General features: G+C 39.1%; 1 protein-coding gene across 1 annotated transcript; it reads left to right on the top strand.

The window, feature by feature from the left end:
• The first annotated feature begins 855 nt into the window (after positions 1–855).
• Positions 856–20,007, top strand: LOC119736090 (dual specificity mitogen-activated protein kinase kinase 6-like). Its single transcript, XM_038210097.1, has 11 exons — positions 856–1,037; positions 5,525–5,568; positions 6,734–6,815; positions 7,564–7,729; positions 8,675–8,794; positions 9,969–10,085; positions 15,811–15,990; positions 17,062–17,145; positions 17,899–18,038; positions 18,693–18,738; positions 19,605–20,007. Exons 2-11 carry the CDS (start codon positions 5,541–5,543, stop codon positions 19,695–19,697), a joined length of 1,056 nt encoding a protein of 351 aa, XP_038066025.1. The 5' UTR covers positions 856–1,037; positions 5,525–5,540; the 3' UTR covers positions 19,698–20,007.
• Positions 20,008–22,840: the final 2,833 nt, after the last annotated feature.

Below are 22,840 nucleotides of genomic sequence, written 5' to 3'. Positions count from 1 at the left end.
AACTCAGGAAGCTAGCGGGTATGGGTAGTGGTGGGAGCGTACCGCTCGACACTCTGAGAACGAAATAGGTTCCTCGCTTCCCGTCATGCACCACGAAATCCCATTTCCCAATTTCTTATCGATTAGGAAGTGGGAATCACTATTCGTTATCCGTTTTTCTGTCGAGAATGGAAATGGGAATCGTTATTCGTTTTCCATTGTGCTGTCCGATGGGGAATTGGGAATCGTTATTCGTTTTCCGTTTCGCTGTAGAGTTGGGAAGTGGGAATCGTTATTCGTTTTCCGTTTTGCTGTCGAAAATGGAGATGGGAATACCGAATAGTTATTCGTTTTCCGTTTTGTTGTCGAGAATGGAAGTGGGAATCGTTATTCGATTTTCGTTTTGCTGTGGGGAATGGAAGTGGGATATGTTATTCGTTCTTCGTTTTGCTGTCGAATAGGGATATGGGAATCGTTATTCTGTCGTTATTCGTTTTATTGCTGTAGGGAATGGAAATTGGATTTGTAATTCGTTCTCCAATTGTTTCTGTCTTGAAGGATATGGGATTTAATTGATAATTGTTGTCCTTTTTGCTTTAGTTCAATTGAGAAATTGATTTGATTTGATTTGATTTAATTTTATTTGATTTGATTTATGATACAGTTTAAATATAGGGCCTAAGATAATATTTAACAAATCACATCAACAAAATACGGAAGGAAGGCAAACAATGTGTAATTTCCTACTGCGTTTTATGCAAAGCACTATTGTTTACTTGTTTACTTTAAAAAACAAAAACAAAAACAAGACACGCCAAGCGCTCTCCTTCGTGGTTTACCACTGGAGGGCGCCTTTCAACATCACCGGTGAGTCATTTTTGTGACGTTTATCGTGAGTCCCCTTTCATGCCTTTCCATTTGGATGAGTCATCGCGATCGTTGTTTGTGAAGTTCTTCGGGATCGGTTTTATTATTCCTCTACAGCACACGTTGGACAACACATCCGCGTAGATCGCCAGTCCTTAGAAGCTGAACTTGCTGTGCCATTGCGGTGCTAGGTAGGTAGGATTTCGAGGTGTTTGTGTTATTTTTCTTGTCATCAAAATTTGTTGTTTCACGAGCCACCGCCCTGTTTCGGTTGTTCGTGCACTTGTTGTGCAGTGCCAGAGTGCCAGTACAGTAGATCGACCGGACTGCAATGCAGCACAGTTTTGTACTACATGATTTCCTGATCAGGGGAACATCTTCATGTATACTCCTAGAAGTAGAAGTAGAAGTAGAGTTCTGGGGATACTTCTAGCATTGTCTAGCCCCATAAATGTGGCCAATTTACTGGACTACCTCCGTAAAATAAAGGCCACACTTGGATATGTACAAAAACATGTAGAACTTTGTCAAATTTAGATTTTCACATTTATTTAGGCACGTTAGGCTTAGTTTGTAGTTTATTTTTGCTTTAGAAGCATACTCACCCTCTTTATAAGCTAATTGGAAAGTGCTGCCTTTTTCAGATGTCTATTTTTCGTGAAATTTCCTGTTGAAATTTTGATGCGCAAATGTGTGGAAACGAACCTGGAAATTTCACGAGAACCTGGAAAGAATGTTGGGAAAGATTTCCATACACGAAGTTCACTAATTTTCCTCTGTATTGACTAACAAGCCCCCAGATAGCAATTTTATGTCATCAAAGTCACTTTGAGCAGTGAGAAAATACAAGCATTTTCTTAGAAAACACTTCAGTCCAATCTCATAGGGTTTGTACACAGGGTGTTGAGTGAACTTCGTATATGGAAATCTTTCCGAATGTTGCAATCTGACGTAGTACGCACCGGTATAGACCTAGCCCCACTAGCTTGAGTAACTCCAGCTCTAAGGCCAAAAAAAAGAAAAAAAGTTCAGCTTCCGATTACATGGCATTCCAATATAGGGTAGGTAGGCCCTAGGTAGGGAATTCTTTTTTTGGCCAATTTTTTGTGTGTACGATCATATGGAGGCGTTTGCGTGCAGTCAAGGGTAAAAGGTAAACATTTAAGGTTTTGGGTGTTTTTCCTCATTTTTTCCATAAAAAAATTAGGGTAGGGGCTGTCAGAATAGGGTAGGTAGGGAAACCGGAAGCAGAACCATTATTTTAGTTTGGCCTAATGCTTATCGCATTAGAGGTGGAAGCGCAACTATGTCGAAAGAACTACATCGTAAGAGTCCCTATTAAATCACATTGCCCTGTTTACATTTTTCATACCCTGCTAATTTCTACTATGGTTCTGCTATTATTTTTTTATTAAAGTCACGTTTCTTCCACTTTACACAACAAATGTGTAGGCCTTCAATGTCATTTTAAGCATGATGAGGAATTTGTGCTGTGTTTGTGTGATCGGCTGATGCGTGTTCAGTCGATCGTACAGCGCTATCAATTGATCATGCTATCGGTTAATCACGCTGCCAGCAGTCGAACACCTTTTCTTATTCACGGCTCCAGTAGAGGTTTTTATTTGTAAAGACTGAGACATCCGTCATGATCGACCGATAGCGCAGCGTGATTAACTGATCGCGCGGTGTGATTAACCGATCACCCGGCGTGATTAACCGATCGCCCGGCGTGATTAACCGATCGCCCAGCAAGATTAACCGATCGCGCGGCGTGTTTAACCCATCGCGCGGCGTGATTAACTCATCGCGCGGCGTGATTAAACGATGGCGCTGCATGATTAACCGATCGCGCAGCGTGATTAACTGATCGCGCAGATTGACGGACTTTCAACCCAAGCAAGCCGAATGCAATGGAAATGGCACAAATTGAAAGTTATTGGCAAGCTTAAAAGTAGATCCATGGCTTCCATGCCAGTTGCCAAGGGATCAACCATGCATGCCATCTAAAAAGAATGTTATTGACAAATTTTAATACATATCTGCTAAACTGATCATCACAAATACATTGTACGGTGTAAGCAGGCCCGTCACCAGCCCTGAGCATTAGGGGGGCCAAAGTACCAACTAGGGGGGCCCACTACCTTAAAAATTCAAAAATACACATGTCCAGGGCTCGAATTTCATGAAAAAAAGCACTAGACAGCAGGTCTAGTAACGAAGAATCTTACTGGACCTGAACTATTTTTACAAGACCTGTGTCATAAATAAGAAAAAAAAACACATTTTGCACTACATGTATGTGACAGGAAGACAACAAAATGCTACATGTATTTACGAGTTGTCTGTTTCGTGTGTGCACTTGACTAGTTCCCTGGAAAATTAGTCTAATTCTCTTGCAGGGGCACAGCAGTCCTTCAGTTAAAGAAAATCCAGGAGAGCTATAAATGCTCTCCTAAAATCTTTGAGGAGAGCAAATGGATTTTAAGGAGAACGATTTGCTCTCCTTAAAATCCATGGATAAACGACGGTAAACATTGTTTTTGTTTTGTTTTGAATATCAGGATTTATTCAAGGGGCTGCACTATTATTAGTTTTGGCATAATATGCTCAAGTGGCTTAACTTCTTTCATTTTTGTAACTGTAAGACAAGATAAAATTTATATAAAAAAAATAACTAAATGGAGATTAATAAAAGGTTTGAATTCTGCTTACGCTTTCTTTTTTAATACAGTTGTCAGTTGGTTCATCACTTAATTATTCTTGGAAAATGGAGTTAATAAACGGCACATAAACATGATAAAGCAACTGAATATTTGTTTTCAGATTCGTTGAAATTATATGAAAATGTTCAGCCTGAACTATTCCCATTGCACTTCAAAAGCTATACAAAAAGGGCCTCAAAATGAGGAAAACTTGCCTTAAGTGTTAATGAAAATATATGCCGTCGATAATCTTAAAAATAATGGAAAATGCAGGTCATTTATACCATATGCACAATGCTAGTTACGACGAGAAGCTGGTTAACAATGTCTGATCTTCGCTTGGTACGAACGTGCGATGATGCACTGTGTGTTGTGGACCGGCAGTGGGCCGGCATTGAGCTTCGTTTATCAGTATGTGATTTCGGTGAAACTCGCTGCATCGTTTCACTTCATATACCAGTAGTATTTCCTCGAAATAAATTCATGAACACGGGAAATACATACACAGACAAGAGAGATCAAGTTCCTTGAGTATAACCAGGCCCCCCCCCCCCTTGACGACTGGCCTGGGTGTAAGAAATGACAATGTGATCCTAATGCAATGGAACATCATGGTACTAGGAACTACATGTAAATTGCTAACAAGCATTAACAAGTAAATTGTTCCAGATAATTTTGCATAGAAAGCAATAGACACCCATTGCACTACTTTAAAAGTAAAGACTTTTCTTGTTTAAGGGATAATATTCAATGATGAAATCTAATCGAAAAAAATGTGGCTGCGATTTCTGTAGAAGGATTTTTTTTGATGACGCAATTCAGCCATGCCTGCACACCAACTGTACTAATCACTGATGCACTTCCCACTTATTTTGACATAACGATTATAATACAGTGTTTATGATGTCATGAAAATTAGGTCTATTGTCTAAATTTCAGGGCACTGCATTTGTGTGGTTAGTAGGAAAAGCCAAACCGCAATCCAGGAAAAGCCAAAACGCAATCCACCCAAACCTAGATTGCAACACACCCAGTGTGTTGCAATGGGTCAATTTATGGGGAAGCCCCACTTACACAGTTAGTACACAGTGAGTGATATGATTGGTTAACCCCATAAATATCTCAAACTGGTACATGTACACGTACGTGTACATATCACATGTACATGTACCGGTATGTTTTTAGCTTGACCTTGTGTGACTAACCATGAAACTTATGCCTCATTGTTGTTTGTGCATGACAAATATTTTTGTTTGGAAGACATTGTACATGTATCAACAGACTGGAGTTAATGTGCGTATTCTGCATGTTACTATTCAGGAATGTGTACTTTGATTTTCTCTTTCAGTTTCCATTTGTTCATTTCAATTTTTTTCATTTCATATTTGTCGGTGTTTTCAAGATTTCTATTATGCAAGCTTTTTTTTTTTTAAATACTGCCAAACATTTTAGACATTCCTTTTGACTTTCATCAGCCATGCAACTTTTCCTCGAATCTGCTGATTTCCTCATTTTTTACTTCTCAAGAATGCTATTACAAGTTGAAAATGCTGTACAAAGTCTTGTGTGGTTTGGAGTTTACACATTTGAACAGTGCGTGTTGGATTGATTGATTGAGCAGTCATGAATATGTAAATTCCACATTTTATGAATACTTATAGGAATAACTCTGTATTATGATTATTTACAAAATGTACGCTTTGTTATGAATAATCATAAGAATTCTACTTGGATATAATGAAATGCACTTGGGTATGAGTTAATATGGAAAATGCACTTGAGAATGGATACAGATGTTTGGTAATGAATATGTATGAACAATTGAAGATGCTTATATGAATATGCATGAATGTTCAGTTGGTTCAGGTACAGGCAAAAGGGAAAGTGCATTTTTAATTGAATATGCATTGGAGAGAACATTTCATGAATATGTATGAACCTCTCATGTTGAAATTGTTATCTTTGTTATATTGCAGGTCTTTACGGGATTCTATGTACAAAAACCGCATCAACATGGCAGGTCAGATATTTTAAATTAATAATACGCAAAGAGTTTAACAGCAATTAATCACTAGTAGATTTTGTTGGTGTTCGGAATTGCGACGACCTTGAAAGTGTTCAAACCAGCAAACTGTCGGACTTTCATCTTTGGCAGATTTTAACCAGTGAAAAAGTTCATGTACAGCGTGCATGTTCCATCTTTACTGTGCATCTAGTTTGCTTGAAGATTGATTTAGTTATCAGACTTGTGCTCGTGGAACACAGAATATGTAGTGCGTTCGCGTCCCACATACCAGTACCAGTACCACTCGACCTTCAGTCTCACGACATGTGGGACACAGACGCACTACATTTTTGCGTGTTCCACCTTTCGCCGGGTGTGATAACTAATAACATGATGAACGTGTTTAGCTGGTTAAGCCACATGGTATGGGCCTTCTGCACAAGTTGGCCATTTTTGTAGTGTTCCCTGAATGTATTTCATAAATTGTGAACTGTTCAATAAGATGGCGCCAGACTATTCATTCACTATAGCCTCACTTTGTTTTTTGTTTTTAAATGTGGCTTTAAACATTAGGATATGTTTAATCACAGATTTTAAATGATTCATCAGAGCAGACTGGTATTAGTATGTAACGTCATTGCTTTCATTTCTCTACACAAGTTCCAAAAAGTGAAGATTTTACCTCACTTTTAATCCAATATGGCTGACTCGTGAATAAGGCCCATACCCTGTGTGATTCCAATCATCCAAAGTCCAATTATTATCACCTAACAACAGAAACGAGACTTATAGTGTTACAAATCTGCAAGCCAGTCTTAAATTTCATAACACACAGGTTGTAATATCATTACATTTTGTGAAATGAAAGTGAAAGAAATGTGAATGCGAATCCTTGAGGGGTTTGTATGGCTGCAATATTTGATTAAACAGGGTAACTATGCCAGAGTGCAAAGTGTGTAACCCCACGTTTTTTTAAGTGGTGTTGTCCAATGTTCATCCTGTACAAGTTTTACAGTTCTTAATCCAGGATTTTTTTTGGGGGGGGGATGGGTTGGGGATGGTTTATGGATTAGGGTGTTCGCGGTTTGCAGTTTAGAACAATTACTTTAATACTCAAAAGTCATTAAAAGATAAAAAGGGAAATCAATTTTTTTTCATTCTGTTTGTTCTTCATCAACAGGGAATCCAGAGAGGAAGAAGTTGAGGCCAGGCTTAAAACTGACGCCGATCCGTGTCGACACAACACAGACAGACAACTCCCGGTAACTAACCAACCAACAGATCTGGGGTATTCTAAAAAAAAAAAAATAACACCCACACAAAATCTGTGGAGAGTTCCCACTGGAAACAGAAAGGGTGTCACCCTAAAATTAATTACTCTTCCACACAAATGATTTCCAAAATTATCGTCACAAGATTTTTTTTCTTCTTCATTTTGCATCTTTATGAGTTTGTAGACCAATTTCTTAAGGGACACCAATTTCATTTGTTCCAGTGTCATTTTCACACGACTTGCATATAACAAAAAAATTGAATGCGAAATGTTGAATTTTTGAAGTGGGTCTTAGACAAACTTTTTTAAAAAAAAATTCATTGTACCTGGGAAAACAATTTCACTCAAACACATTTTGCATTGATTAACAGACCGGGGTGGAATATTATCAATGCCAGGCATGCAACTTTTCCTTAGATCTTCTGATTTCCTCGTTTTTTATTTCTCATGAATGCTGTTACAAATAGAAGAACACCGTACAAAGTCTTGTGTGGTTTGGAATTTCCTCGTTTTTTTTCTTCTAAATTCCCAATTGCATGCCTGTAATGATCATAATAATCAAATGTGTTGTCAATTTGAACAGTAATTTGCATGCATACTAAGTGTTGACCTCTCTTTGCACATACCAAGTTTTAAAACAATCAGTCATTGTATTTCTGAGATCCCCCAACAAGATGGCTGAACAAAAAAGAAGCTCTTTTAGGGTTAACCTGGCCTCCTTATTTGACCCTTATTAGGCCGCCGGGCAATCTGGACAACCAGGCGACGCTCAGCATCAGCGGCAAAGGCAACTTTGTGGTGCGAGCCGAGGACTTGACAGACATCGCCGAGTTGGGGAAGGGTGCTTACGGCGTTGTCAGCAAGGTCGTCCACACTCCCAGCAGCACAACCATGGCAGTTAAGGTACGGTTAGGCGGTACCCGCCAGTATTGTAGTCAAGACCCTGCAAGATCACCACAAAACCAACACAAGACCTTCAGTCTCAAGTCTTGTCACAAGCTATTCAAATGAATTGCAACAAAGGCATTCCTTTGTTATTGGTCATCCACTGTTACTTGTGACTGGTCTTGTGTCTGGTCTTGTGTCTGGTCTTGTGATGGTCTCGACTACAACACTGGTACCGTGGCTACATGAACATCAGATTCGAACCAGCCAACCGATTCCGTTAGCTCGGTGGTCGAGTGGTTAGACGTCTGCACTAAAAAACAGGAGGTCGTGGGTGCGAGTCCCACCTGAGTGATTTTTTTCCAACTTTCACTCGGGAGGTAACGCACTGGGTTTACAGGGTTTATACGTTGGTGAAGGGCAAAACCTAAATATTGATTTACATCATCTGACGCAAATTTCATCTAATAAATAGTTTCATTGCACTACCGGCTGCTACATGTACCTCGGATTCGAACCAGCCAACTGATCCTGCAAGCTCGGTGGTCGAGTGGTTAGATGTTTGCACTAGAAAGCAGGAGGTCATGGGTGCGAGTCCCACCCGAGTGATTTTTTTCCAACTTTCACTCGGGAGGTAACACACTGAGTATACAGTGTTTATACGTTGGTGAAGGGCAAAAACCTAATAATGAGTTATGCAACAGTTGTGCGTATTTTCGCTTTAAATGATGAGAATCAAGAATCAAGGAACGGATTCACGATAGCCATAGCAAAACCACGGTGGTCGCTGGGCCATCACAGTGCGCACGAACCACTAACCATGGTTGCACCGAGTTGACCTCCGTGTGACGTCACGACTTTGCCAGCGAATTGAAGCCAAACAAATATTAAAACAGGTTACAGTGTACATTGCTTGTATCAGTTTTCTTCATTTTCTTATGCGTGCTTTTGTTTATTTTGCAGAGAATACGAGCTCAGGTCAACAAGCTGGAAGACAAGCGGATCCTGATGGACATGGACGTGTCCATGAGGAGCTCAGACTGTCCCTGGACTGTGGAATTCTACGGGGCATTATTTCAAGAGGTGAGAAAAACCAGAAAACAGAAATGTACAAATCTTTGGGTGCGTTCGATTAGCTCACCTGGGTCAACTCGGGTATTAATCCTAACTCCCTAGTGAGTACTGGACCAAGTCCGCCAAAATCCATCACTGACCCTGCTTCACATAATGCTTTCCGACCAAATCCGCTGAAATCCACCACAAGACCACCATTGCTATTGGTGGATTTTGATGGACTTGGTACTCATGGCTTGCCTACCAAAATCCCAAAAATGGTGGATGGATTTTGATGGATTTGGGAAGGTTAGGGTTAAGGGTACTCAAACTTAGACCATCATGATCCTCAGGCGACATCCGTTGCCATGACCGCAAGCCGCAACCATGGAAAAAAACACCCTTCTGGAACTAAGCCTTACTTTGAGATCTACTGCTTCTCAGTCAATCGCAACAGTAACAACGTCGGGCTGGAATTATAGCCTCTAAGGTCGCAATCCGATCAATAACTAATTATGTTAAGGCTTCAAATAAATTGACCTTGACCTTTCTCACTGTCCGGGCGCCATATTTGTCGGTTTCTTGGAATGAACAATGCGTGCGTGTGAAGATTTACACCACTTACTCTGCTCCACAAGAAGGGTCTGTGGTGGCTCAGGAATTTTGCCGTCCGCGCATGCGTACATCTTGTAACTCAGGCTTTTGTGCTTACAGGGTTAGCACAGAATTTTTCTGCTAGCACGGTTAGCACAAAATGGTGATGGTAAGCACGGAATTCTGTGGTTAGCAGCGCAATGAAATTGGGGCCTGGGTGAGCTCCAAGAATGACGTCTGAGCTAATCGAACGGAAAGGGGCTAACCTGAGCTATTTGAATGCACCCTGTATAGCATATAATGTGTGTGCATCATACACAAGGCATTGAAGCCACCTCGAGTGACTTTTTGGCCCCCCAATATGGCCAGTCCCAAACATCAGCTCATATTGTTTGTATTGATCTCTCTAAAGATCAGTGCAGTACATTCCAGCACTTAGATCTGTGTACATTCAGACCTCCCAACATGGCGCCTTTATGACTTCAACCTGTGATCCATATGTGTTATTCAGTCAGTAAGAAGATCAGAAGTCATGCTCATTTCTTAATAAAAAAACCTTTAGAAAGTCAAGCTTGTATTGTAAATCAGTGTTTTATTTCCTTGGTCCCAGGGAGATGTCTTGATATGCATGGAGGTTATGGACACTTGCCTAGGGAAATTCCAGACCAAGATTAAAAGCATGGACGTCCTCATACCCGAAGACATCCTCAGTAGAATAGCATTCTCGGTAAGTCAGTTAATATGTACATGTACAATTGAGCAAGGTTTGTCTATAGGAATTTAAGAAATTTTGTTAACGTATAAATCTTCCCCTTTCAAATTAATGGTTTTTAAAAATGGACTTTTCCTTATTTTTCCCATTTTATGGTTGCGTGTCACAAGTGTAAAAACAGAGAAATGTGTTAAAAAATTTGGGTTATGCATTTCTGGAATCGATACACCAGCATATCAACTTTAGAGGCAAAAGTACCGTCGGAAACTTTTACAGCATATTTGAGACAGATTTACAATGTAGTATCACAAATTTGCAAACAACTGAATATTAAGGGAAAAAATCAGCCCCACATCTATTTTTTTTTTGGGGGGGTTCACATCTCAATTTCAAGCCAGTCACAGATCCAGTGGTCGGAACCCCCCTCCCCCCAGCTCTTACCTTCCAAAAAATTGAATTATAGCAATTATCATAATAGTAAGGTCTGCCTATCCGCAGCAATAAGACATAAAAAAATCTGACGGGCGTGAACCTCTCCCCCCCCCCCCCTGCAAAAATTCCTTGATCCTCCCCATGTAAATGTAACTAAATGCATGCAAGCCCTGTATCTCAAACTCTCATTTTGACACAACACATCACAAATAAGGGGTTTGTTTTACCACTCCACATGCTCCACAATTCAGGGTAGTTTACCTCCCTTTTATACTACCCTTGAAGACCGAACAAGCCCAGACACAAAAAAAAAAAAAAAAGAATACAACCCATAACGACCTTGACCAATCTCTGTAAAGTGTGTCACTCGCACACTTGCATTGTCATGCCAAACCCTGGATTGTACTTCCAGGGAAAACAAAAAGAAAAGAAAAGAAAATGAAAAAGTTCGTAGAGGAGTCACCCCCGCGATTCTCAGAAAATGACTGAGTGCCCGAGGGGCCGACACAAACTCTCGACAGACTTTTCTTCCCGCGGAGTTAGTCATGTCAAAGCCCCCAAGGAGGAAATAGTTGAATTAACCCGTTGCGTGAATAGTCCCCGCCGCAGGGACAAATCTAGCAGCGTCGTCATGAAATATGATTTGGCCTTCAGCCGAGTCAACGTCTGACACTCTAGTTTCGCTATTAGAGAATTTCCTGGAGTAGTGTTCTCTCAGGAAGTGGAATAGCTTTGCCTAGATTGTTTTTTCCTCGTGTTGTGGTTAAAGAAAAAAAAACGGATGGTTTCCATTTTCCAGGGGAAGTATCTGTGTTGGCATCTGAACTCGCAACGTTTCTGTAATACATTATCGTTCTCTGTATGTACATGTCAAACTAATTTTTCTTAGTTTTAAGAGCAGCATTTTTTTTCATTGTAAAAATCTGTTGTAATCCTCGAGTTTGGTATGATATTGTTATGAACATTTCTGAATCCTTTGAAATCCAACGTTGTCCAATTTGAACATGTCACTACATTTTATGCACAATTGCATGTATGTAAATTTGCATGACAAAATTGGACGTCTATTAGCCTACAGGGTATGCTAAGAAAACCTACTGCTATAATGTTGTACACATTCTTTGACCAATATTGATCCGAGTACATGTAACAGTATGGCTCAGAATGCATGTTTCAATAGGAGGGTTTTAAAGGGAATATACAACATTTGCAAACATCGAAAAATAAAACTACTAAGTTTTTACGAAATACCTTACTAGGATGTTGGTAAATGACAGTCTAAAGCATCCTGTAAAATTATGGCACCTGGTGTGAAGTCATTTTCAAGAAAATGGTATTTTTGTATATGTTTTCAGCGGTGGTCGGCCGACCACCGTTGGAAAAGCCTAACTATTTTGCAACTACTGCTCCAAATTTACCATTTTTTTTATTCAGTTCAAATTTTGTTTGCTATTGGTTACATGTTCATGAACGGGTGCAGGCCAGCTAGACTGGTTCCCTTGCCTTACAATTTTCCATCATCTATAAATTGATCCATTTTATCTTTTGTGGAGTCAGGGAACCAGACTACTTGAACAGTTTTGTTTTTCTTGGTTTTTCCAACCTTTTCGAACACCAAACTTCAAAAATGTCAGTGTAACAATATTTGATCTATTATACTAACCTCTCAAATAGTTCATTTCTGAAAATTACAGCAAAAGCCAATGATGTACATTCCCTTTAAAATTGCAAATCACTGAGCTGAGATAATGTTGGAGATATCTACAATATATCTCTGCAATTGGCATATATGCACGTGCGTAATAGCACTAATCAGTTGTAAGACAAGTAGCATTCGATTGATAGAGGAAGTTATTGCCGTGTGTGTTTGCAATCTCCAGCCACGGCCAGCCACTCCACGTGTTTACTTTGAGTCATCGGTGGGCTGCCACTGATGCTGTACATATCGGTACACGTTGTCCCCCCAAAAATGGAAAAACATTTCATGTTTGTTCACAATGTTTACAAAACAAGGAGGCAAACATATAGGGGAAAAGGCTTAACCCTAATACCTCCGCAACTCCATCAAAATCCATCTCTCATTTTGGTGGATTTTGGGGGACTTGGTCTTGCAGGCCTGGTTTGACTAAATATTGACTGAGTATGATGGACTTGGGCCTGGAGGCTTAAAACAAAGCATGCATTGAAAGCAGTGTGATTGATGGATTTTGACGGAGTTGGTCTAGTACTTGTTTCTCGTTCTATTGTTAAGCACTTTGAGGAATAGTTGATTCATATTGCGCTATATAAATGCTGTTTCATTATTATTATTATTATTACTTGGTAAAAGACAGTAGGGAGTGGGGGTTAAGCCCCTAAATGAAATTAATAATTTCATATTCCGTGTATAAAATTGTTGTTTCGTTATTCAAACCATGATTCTCTAGGTTGTTGTGGGGTTATGTTCCTATCAGTTGAGTATTGTTTAACAACAAATTAAAGAAAATTGATTGAATATAATAAGGGTTGTGCTTGGCTGGTTTTTAACAAGTACATAGCTGCCAACTATTACAAATTTTTCGTAATTATTACGAATTGTTTGTTAAATTACGAAAATACGAATTGCCACTAAAAAATTACGAATTTCCCATTTTCTACCTAAAAAAAAATACTTGTAAAGTATCGTTTTTGCCCGAAAACTTCTGGCAAAATGTTACGATAATGGATTGACTGGTGACAAGTCTAATAAGCAATGTGGTCAAGCACCTGATAGACATCTATGCGGTGTGCGCAGTGGAGTACTTGAGGACCAGACTAAAAATATTTTTCAATGGTGTGTCATTATTTTTGCATGTGCACCTCGTGGATGTGTGGTCATGGTGGTTGTGTGTACTGTGACTACTTTTCAGTGATGACCGTGAGCACAATTGGTCGCTTATTGCCGGGATGAGACCCATCAGTGCAAGATTTTAATCATGCAGTTTAATAAGAGTATGGCTGGAAGAATTGTTAATAGAGTTGGATTTGATCACAACGTCCAGAAAAGATAAATCAGCATGCATTTGCAAGGTATGTTGGCGGGATATTTGTATTGCATACGGTGGCCCTAAATCATTGTGTGTAAAAACATGATACAAACTCGAAAACTCAACATCGAGAGCATGCATCTCAAAAAAATATGCGCACATGTTATTATTGTTATCAATTATTTGACTTCATCAAACAAATACAGACAGTAAAACAAAATTAATTTAAAAAATTCATAAAAAAACTTAAATTTTTTTTTTTTTTTAAATTATCCTATGGCCTACAGTACATTATTAATCACAACAAAAAGGGTATGCACATGTGTGTGTACATGTAAACCATGTACATGTACCTGTACTCGATGTTGGTAAAGCTGGTACATACACTGTTAATGTATACGAGCAGTTGAAAATGACCGCGCGGGTTGATTACTAATTGGGATTTTGACAAGTTGGAAGCTATGCAAGTACGTTTAAAACCGGCTAGGAGCCTGGTCGCTGATAATGGCCTGAGCTGAAGCCGACGGTCATTATCTGCAGATATGGTATGTGCCTCGTGCACGCAGTGCTAAAAATCTCCTTAATATGGAAATTGGCATGTGCCTGGCGCCTTCTGCGCTATGTGACGCAGAATACAGAAATTGCATTTAAAACCAGCCGGGGTTTTATCAGCGGTTTAAGACCACCCACATGACGGGCTCTTGACCAATAGGAATGGGTAAACTGTCACAGGCATTTATGAATGAGCATTAAATACATGTACATGTACACACATAAATGTATACATTGTACAAACTGAAAATTATTGTTGAGCAAAACTTTAGAAACTCTCAAAATTTCCCCCAAATATATATTTTTGAAATTGCAAAATTTGCTTTATTGTAGCTCAAAAAAAGATTCACAGGAGAAAAAGTTGTACAGAATCTGTGGTAACTGTACTTGAATGTACAACAGTGTAATTTTATAAAATAGAATAAAGTTGACATATTTTTAGTAGTACTTTCATTAAACCTCGGTCTAGCTTCCCATAGAGCTAAAATATATCTCCCTTTCTGAATCTGGAAATCCTGAACAAATGTTAAAGATATATCACCGTATATTCACATGATATACAGTGCCTGTACACAGCTACATGCATACATGTAGCATCTAGAAATGAAAGTGATATTGCTGTTATTGTAAACACATGCATAATACCGTACATATCATAAATGGATAGAGATACAACACAGTCGATAGTCCCTTGTTGCTACCGCAATTACCGGTAGCAGCAATAGTACTACAGAAATCACTGTCCCTGTGTGTCATACACCATTGCCGATAATAGAGTCATTGACATTTACATGGTCATAAGCACGTGTCTGTTTGCTATGCACGGCTCGGTGTGTCACAGCATCGCGTTACATCGCTATTGATGACCAAGCCACTTCACCTGACTGAGTCATTGTTGATCTACGGGAATTTCCATTGGGAAGATCCTTGGTTTTATCAATGGAAAAGTACTTAGGGTAAATCCGATACACATACTAGACTACATGTACTAGTGAATATTGATGTCTGTATACATGGGCATTATACAATTAGATTGATTATTCATGCCCAAAATCCATTTGCACACATATGTTCATCTGGTGTAACACAAATCGAAAGTAACAGGTACCATTTGAAGATAATTTGAAGCAAAAAGGCTTGCTTTTTAGAAAACCTGGTTATTAGAAATAGTAATAGTTCCAGATATTAGATATTATTGTTTGTTCATTTTGCAAACATCTGTCAAGTTAAAAAACTTCCCATTAATTTTTTTTTGCATTTCAAATTATCTTTTAATTTATTTAAAACAATTTCACAAATTAATACAGCGATTAGCCCCGCAGAATACATGTGTTAGAAATTAGCATACAATTTGAATAAAATATTTTAATTGCTTTCACATGTGCCAATCAGAAGTTTATAGATTGCTTGAGCTCCAGTGATTGGGCATGCAGAATACAGAATGTATTAGAAATTAGCATACAATTTGAATAAAGAATTTGAGTTGCTTTCACAAGTGCCAATCAGAATTTAAATAGATTGCTTGAGCTCCTGTGATTGGCCACACAGAATACAGAATGTATTAGAAATTAGCGTAAAATCTGCATAAAATATTCGAGTTGCATTCACATGTGCCAATCAGAGTTTAAAGATTGCTTGAGCTCCAGTGATTGGCCACACAATACATTAGTGATTAACATAAAATCTGCATGAAATATTAGTGTTGTATACTAAAATACCACCTCTGTTTTTTTTTTCTTCTGTTGATTAAGATTGTGAGCGCGTTGCATTATCTGCAGACAGAGTTGAAGGTCATGCACCGAGACGTGAAGCCCTCCAACGTCTTGGTCAATCGCAACGGCAGGATCAAGATGTGCGATTTTGGGATCAGCGGCCGGCTCGTCGACTCTGTTGCCAAGACGATTGAGGCTGGCAGCAAACCGTACATGGCGGTAAGCATCCTACCCAAACAAGACTTGTTGGACCAAAACAAGGGTCAGCATTACAGTCCTTTGACTGACTGAGTAACTGACTGACTGACTGATTGACTGACTCCCCGAGTCACTCCCCATGAATTACGTCTGAAACAGGGATTTTCAGGTCCAGCTCGACTAGGCAGGCTTTCAAGTATTCGTATTTTTTCCTAAGTTTCATAGTTTTTCCTACTTTTTTGTCCCACAACTCTAAACAATTAAATCTTATTGAATATTTTTTCATGACGATGTTACACACTGTAAATCACACAATGAAGGGCATGGGCACAGGAGTACATGTACATACCTTGAACATACCTTGAAGGCCACACCTCCATCTTCATGTCATGTATAAGAGACGTGTGGCAGGGTTAAGGGGGCTTCATTTGCCCATTAAAAACCCTGTACTGCAACTGTACTTCCAAGAGTTTTAGTTGAGGATGGAGCACAAGTGTTGCGTGTACAGAACATGCCAAATGAGGCTTATGATGCTATGGACATGGCGAGCATCAACGAAAACTACTTCTGAAAGCTCGCAAAAGTCGTACAATTACCCTGATTTTGTCCTCCAAAATCCTACTTTCGTCCTTTTTGTTGTTGTTGTTGTTGTTGTTGATGTTGAAAATTTTGATCCTACTTATTCACTTGAAAGCCTGACTAGACAAACCTAGTCGTGGTGGTTTTACGATATTAGTCAAAATGTTTTTCTCAGTGGTCCTTTTCTCACTGCTTTCAGAAATTCATGAATTTAGTCTGGCTAGGGATATGGAATTCTACTCCTGAGGAAACATGAACAGATATTATCACATGTAATATTGTAATTGGCAACATTGGTTCCTTTTTTTTTTTTTTTTTAATTGCATGGCGGTTTAAGTGCCTTGGCTGTGCACAATCTTGAATCAATCAGAATTTTGCAAAACCTTATGTTGATGGTAAGGATTTTTGAACTTTTCAAAAAGATTTTTAACAGTGTTATAGAAAAAAAAAATACTCTAGTATTTTTTTATTTTCTGTTAAATCCAATTTATTTCCTGTCATTTTTTTTTTTAGCCGGAGAGAATAGATCCGGATATAACGGGCAATGCAAAAGGGTACGACGTCAAGTCAGACGTGTGGAGTCTCGGAATAACGATGGTAAGTTCTGAGAATGAACAACAAAATGTACCTTATTAATAAAATGTACAACAGTTGTGATGCGAACAAGCTAAACGAGTCGTTTGGCGGGAACTTTCATTTGGAGATTCAGGCCAAAATAGGGCCACATCATCACATCACTTCATCACATCTCTTGGTGTTCTGACTTCCAGAATTTTTGAACTAAAGATGGTATCAGCATGCGGTTTTCACAGCAGTAATGCTGAGATTGTGCTCTTTTCAAATCCGTAGAAAAAAAAAAACCAATTGACCAGGGTTGACAAACGACTCATTTAGCTTGACCGCATCACATTTGCTTTTGCTGTAATTTTCAGAAATGGAGGGTTTTTGGGATTAGTATCTTATATCAAATATTGTTTCATAGGCCTGTTCTAAAGTTTTATGTTCCATAGATGTTGGATAATCCTAGAAAAAAAAATCTGTTCTTGTAGTCTGGTTCCCTGAGCCTACTTCAGACAAAACAGAGCAATGTATGACGTCGGCGAATTGTCAGGTCAGGGAACCAGACTTAGCTCGCTTGCACCCATTCATGGGTGTGTAAACCGATTTGCAAACAAACTGTGGACTAAGTAAATTTGGTAAATCGGGGAAGTATTTGAAAAAAGTCAGTTTTTTTTTTCAACGATGTTCAGCTGTCTACTTTCCATGCTCAAATCCATTGATCATGATTCCTAATCTATAAAAACTGGATTTCTTTTCTTTGATTTTTCTTGTTTCTTGTTTTCGTCACAGTATGAGCTAGCAACAAATGAGTTTCCATACGAGAAGTGGGGGACGCCCTTCGCCCAGCTGAAGCAAGTTGTCAAAGAACCCTCGCCCAAACTTCCCGGGGGGAAATTCTCAGCGGAATTAGAAGACTTCGTCGATCAGTGGTAAATATGCAAAACCCTAACCCAGAGGCATTTTTCATGGAAAATCTATTAAAAAAAATACTTTGCAGTACGCAAATTGCTCAGTCATTTGTCAAAAACAGAATTGGGGTTTTACGTGTATCTGTGATTGTATGAAACAGATTTAAATTTTCCGGTTATGTGAATTATTTTTTTTTATCCGCCTGGCTTTCAAGCCAGACAGGGAGATATTGCGATCGCGTATTCCTTCTGTTTGTCCGTGTGTGTGTGTGTTCCATTTCACTGTAAAGTTCAGTCATCAATCTCAACCACACTTGAAAGGTGGTGGGTGGAGAGAAGGGCAATCCTTTCCAATATGGACATTTACGAGGTCTCTGGAGAGCTCAGCTCAGTATTACTAATGACCCTAGCATTTGTTAGTCCGGTGTCTCACCCAAACTCTCCATTCAACCCAAACTCCCCATTCAGCTGAGAACTGGTACCTGCCGGGTGGACAATCAAGGCCGTCACTGATAATTGTCCTTACTGACTGCCTGTACATGTACATGCATACAAACTGGCGGGATGACAGGGGATCGCGCAAGTTTTACGTGCAGTATTTTTAATTCTATTTTTGCTACAGTTCCTGAATTTCAAAGTTATTTTTTGTAAAATTTGTTTTCCCCTTCAAAACAGCCTAAAGAAGAATTGTTCTGAAAGACCAACGTACACAAGACTTATGGTAAGTATTGGTTGTGGACTTTGTAAAAATTGAAACGTGAATGAATGAATCAAAATTATTTTCTGGGCAATTCTGTGAAAATGTGGACTTGGGTGAAAAATGGAAAAGTTTATGAAATCTTTAAAAAAAATAGGCACAGTAGCCCCTAATATGGTATCAAATTAACAGTTTTAGGTATTCATTTTGGCACCTTGTTTTTACATGCCAAATGCGAGTGTTATTGTGAGTTTTTTTGTGTAAGAAAGAAAAATAGGTTCATAGTCCATGCCAAATAAGTATTTTTGATTGATTATGGAGTACTGAAGTGAATACGTCACACACACAAAATGTGTGTGAAAGACATTAGCGCGTGATTCAGCCCGTGAACCAACACGTGCGCATACTCCATTCGTTTGCACTACACTTTTGGTTCTAAATGACGTCACACTTCGGTACTCCATTAGTTTCTGAAATGCTTAAACTTGTACCAGAGATAGGGCAGACAAACTGTGACGTAAGTTACTGTAAGAAAGTTACCACCATCTTAGGGTATGTGACCAAAATCGGATGTAAGATTTCCTTTACTGCCCTACTAATAACTAGTTCAGTTACCAGCAATTCACTGGAAGTCTTTTCGTTCATCTGACACAGTTGATCTACACAGTTGACCAGATTTAGTCTATTCATTGGCATTACGGGGTAATCCTATACAATAGCACTGCCCAAGGCACAGTCGGTCAGTCAGTCAGTCAATGAGATAAGTACAGAAAGAACACTTGATTGGCCCTCTGGGACCAAGGTCCATGGGTAATTGGGAAGAATCGACAGCTCGTTAAAATTTGCAGTGGCAATCCTTTGATATTATTTTTTCCATGACCATAACACAGAGGCACACATACATCTCAACGCATAGCGGAGTCAACGATGGAGATGTAGCGACATTCGTCACGGGTGTGTTGGACACGGCGGCAACGAATTAAACACCACCTTCCACTAGAGAAATCCCCACAAAACCCCTTGAATAACTAGCAGGTTTTAAAAACTTAGGCTTCATTCCGGCCGTGGCATCTTCTCTGACTTAATACTTACTGAAGCCGCAGCCAGAGACAAACGGAGATTTCAAAAACACCCCACATCCTAAGTATGCAGAATACTCGAACAGTTACCGACGGCCATGATGTAAAACAGTATTTATGAACCTCATTTGCTTACAAGGTTGACATAGTATCATTTTTTTTATGAAATGGAACTCAAACAGTGTCTGAAAATCTTTTCGTTTTGGAGGAAATGTCAGAAATTTGCAAAAACGTTAATAGAATTTTTAGAATGCTGATGAATGGCACTCATGTTGTGAATTTCTGACTTGAAGAAGAGATGAATGAACAGATTTCAAATACTTCTGGGTTCACAGTGCGAAATGTTGCATTTGGATAGGGTTGGAATATTTGACAGCAGATCTTTCTTTTTTGTCTTCGTATTTTTAAAGTTTGTTCACTATTTCACAAACGTCCTGCAGCTTGGCTTGCAACTTTTTCTAGCGTTAAAGGGAACATACAACATTTGCTTTTGCTGTAATTTTCAGAAATGAAAGGATTTGGGGGTTAGTATTTTATAGCAAATATTGTTACGCTGACTTGTTTGAAGTTTTGTGTTCCTAGATGCTGGAAAAACCAAGAATAACAATCATGTTCCTATAGTCTGGTTCCCTGAACCCACTCAAGTTGAAACGGAGCAGTTTATAGATGTCGGGGAATTGTAAGGTCAGGGAACCAGTCTAGCTGGCTTGTACCTGTTCATAGGTGTGTAATCGATGGCATTAGTGCGGACCAACTAAATAATGTGACGGGCTTGTGACAGCATTTTGCCGACGTTTCAAGGCATTAACTAGTACCACACTTCTCTTGTGTAAGTCGATGTTCTTATTTTATTTTTTTCTCCCAGTTTCGTTTTTATGCTGCAGACATCACTGAACATTATGTATTAAAGTCATATTAGCTTGTATGTTACTATTGAGTTGTTTTTATTATGCCAAAAAAAAGTGTTGTTTTTTGGGGTAGTGTATGTAGTCTTGCACACGTTCAGCATATTTATCAGGTTCGCTCAAAATCGAGCGAGGGCGCTATTACCACAAAAGCTACTGTAGCATTAGGTTAATACCTCATGTACTTACAGCTTTGCCATCCAAATTTGAAGTCAAAAATCTGCTTCTTCATATGAATTTGGCTGTCTGATGTATATATCTCAGTACCTTAAACTGTTTTGACATTTCCAATGAAGTAGACTTTTTGTTTTCTCTCTCAAAATTGCTACATGTTTGAAAATCTATTAGATGTGTATAAATTTAGTTGTACAAAAAAGAAACAAAAGAATGAGCTAGTATTTTCATACAAATTAACAAAGAGGCACTACAAAGGAGGTAAAACACATGTATTTATTTAGTTTTGAGTGTAAATGTGTAGCCGTGAGAATACTTTAAAAACAAAACAAAACAAAAAAAACAGGTAGTCTCGGTCGAGGCGTTTATTGACAGTGTTCGTGATGGTATCGGGCCGGTAACAGAAACATTAGCTGTAGGCTATGCATTGTACGAAGCGTGAACAACAGTGACTTCACGCAGCTACATGTACATTATGCAAATCAGTTGGTGAAGGACGACGGATCGCGTAAGGTTACTGCTATTTTTAACGACAGTTGAAGATGAGATATTGAGCATGATGTTGCATTGGACAACATTTAGGGTCAAATTTTGTAGCTGTTGATTGGATGGTCTGTACATTAGCCCCGCCCACGGCCAAGTACTGAATAATAATTTTATCTGTATTCGCATAAGAGGTCGTCGCTGGAAATACAGCGACAAAATGGAGAAAAAGATAAGCCAACGCAATCCATTGTCCCAAGATGTTCGTCCTTCACCAACTGATTTGCCTACTGTTGCCGCTCGAGATCGCTGTTCGCGCTTTATACAGTCCATTGCGCGCAGCTAGTGTTTGTGTTAGCGGCCAGATACCAACACGGACACTATCAAGGAACAACTTGACCAAGGCTAAAAAAAAGTTCGGTTTTTAATATCCCGGAAATTTGGTAATGGTTCCTTCGTCGAGAAAATGTCTTTCCTTGGCCAGTTATTTGGAGAAAGGGCATGAAGCCACATCATTTTCAGATCAACTAAAAATGGAAGTAGAATATTGTAAAAAAAAAAAAAAAAATCATAAATTGATTTGGCAGTCCACTGTCAAGTCAGCTTGTAGCCATCTTGGTCTTGTACCCTAACGATATGTATAAAGAATGGGTGCTACACATTGTGGCACCAGTCTGTTTATGACGTGAGCCTTATTTTGAGCAGAAAATGGTGACCCAGACTGGTGATGTACATGTATGTATGTTGTTTTAGGTGTTGTGATACACAGATTATATTGAGGTCATCTGCAGTTTTAATCGTATAACAATCATGTGAATTAAACCTGTACCCAGGCTATTTTTAAGCGTATTTATTTTTAGTGGTCCGGCGAAATGTAGCAGTTTTCCAAAACAGTCTGTTGAAGTGAAAAAAGGTCCTACTTTTATGTCCACGTTTTGTTAGTGCTACACTTACCTATGCAGTAAATGCAAGCCATCAATTTGGTGGCTGAAACGCACCGAACATTCTTTTGAAACCCCAACTTGCAGTACAGTGGAACGCCGCTATAATGAACATCGCGGGATCCACATGTGATTTGTGATAGTGATCATTCGGTATAGCAATTTTAGCTGCCGGTGCTCCGGTACTCACTTTTCAATAAAATAACTTCACCCTGCATGCCCTGGTAGTTACTGAAAGACGACTTTGAACACATGCCGACTATTGAATCATGTAATTACAGTTATTGAGATTACTACCTACGGCAGGCATGGCAATGGGTGGCTTTCCCCTTCTATTCCTTGGGGAAATAATAGCCACTTGTCGCTCTTCTGTTGACATTTTCCAACAATGTTCAGTTGGTTTTGTACACAAAGTTAAGGACGATGTTCGGTATAGCTGAATGTTCGGTATAGCGTGTTCGGTATAGCGACGTTTCACTATTGTTTCTGAGCTCAACAGGGGACTATTTGTACAGTCTTTGCCAGTTTTTGGCAGTACTCCAAA

Source organism: Patiria miniata, unplaced genomic scaffold, assembly GCF_015706575.1.
Source record: "Patiria miniata isolate m_02_andy unplaced genomic scaffold, ASM1570657v1 HiC_scaffold_29, whole genome shotgun sequence".
Taxonomy (NCBI): domain Eukaryota; kingdom Metazoa; phylum Echinodermata; class Asteroidea; order Valvatida; family Asterinidae; genus Patiria; species Patiria miniata.
The sequence above is the reverse complement of the archived record's forward strand: the minus strand, read 5'-3'. Positions and strand labels throughout refer to the sequence as shown.

What these genes read in the sequence shown, in the direction of transcription:
- LOC119736090 (XM_038210097.1), top strand. Translation starts at nt 5,541, where the DNA reads ATGTACAAAAACCGCATCAACATGGCAG. An exon ending in GGAGTCTCGGAATAACGATG is followed by an intron (nt 17,146 to 17,898) that starts GTAAGTTCTGAG and finishes TTTTCGTCACAG; the next exon opens with TATGAGCTAGCAACAAATGA. An exon ending in CAACGTACACAAGACTTATG is followed by an intron (nt 18,739 to 19,604) that starts GTAAGTATTGGT and finishes ACCATAACACAG; the next exon opens with AGGCACACATACATCTCAAC.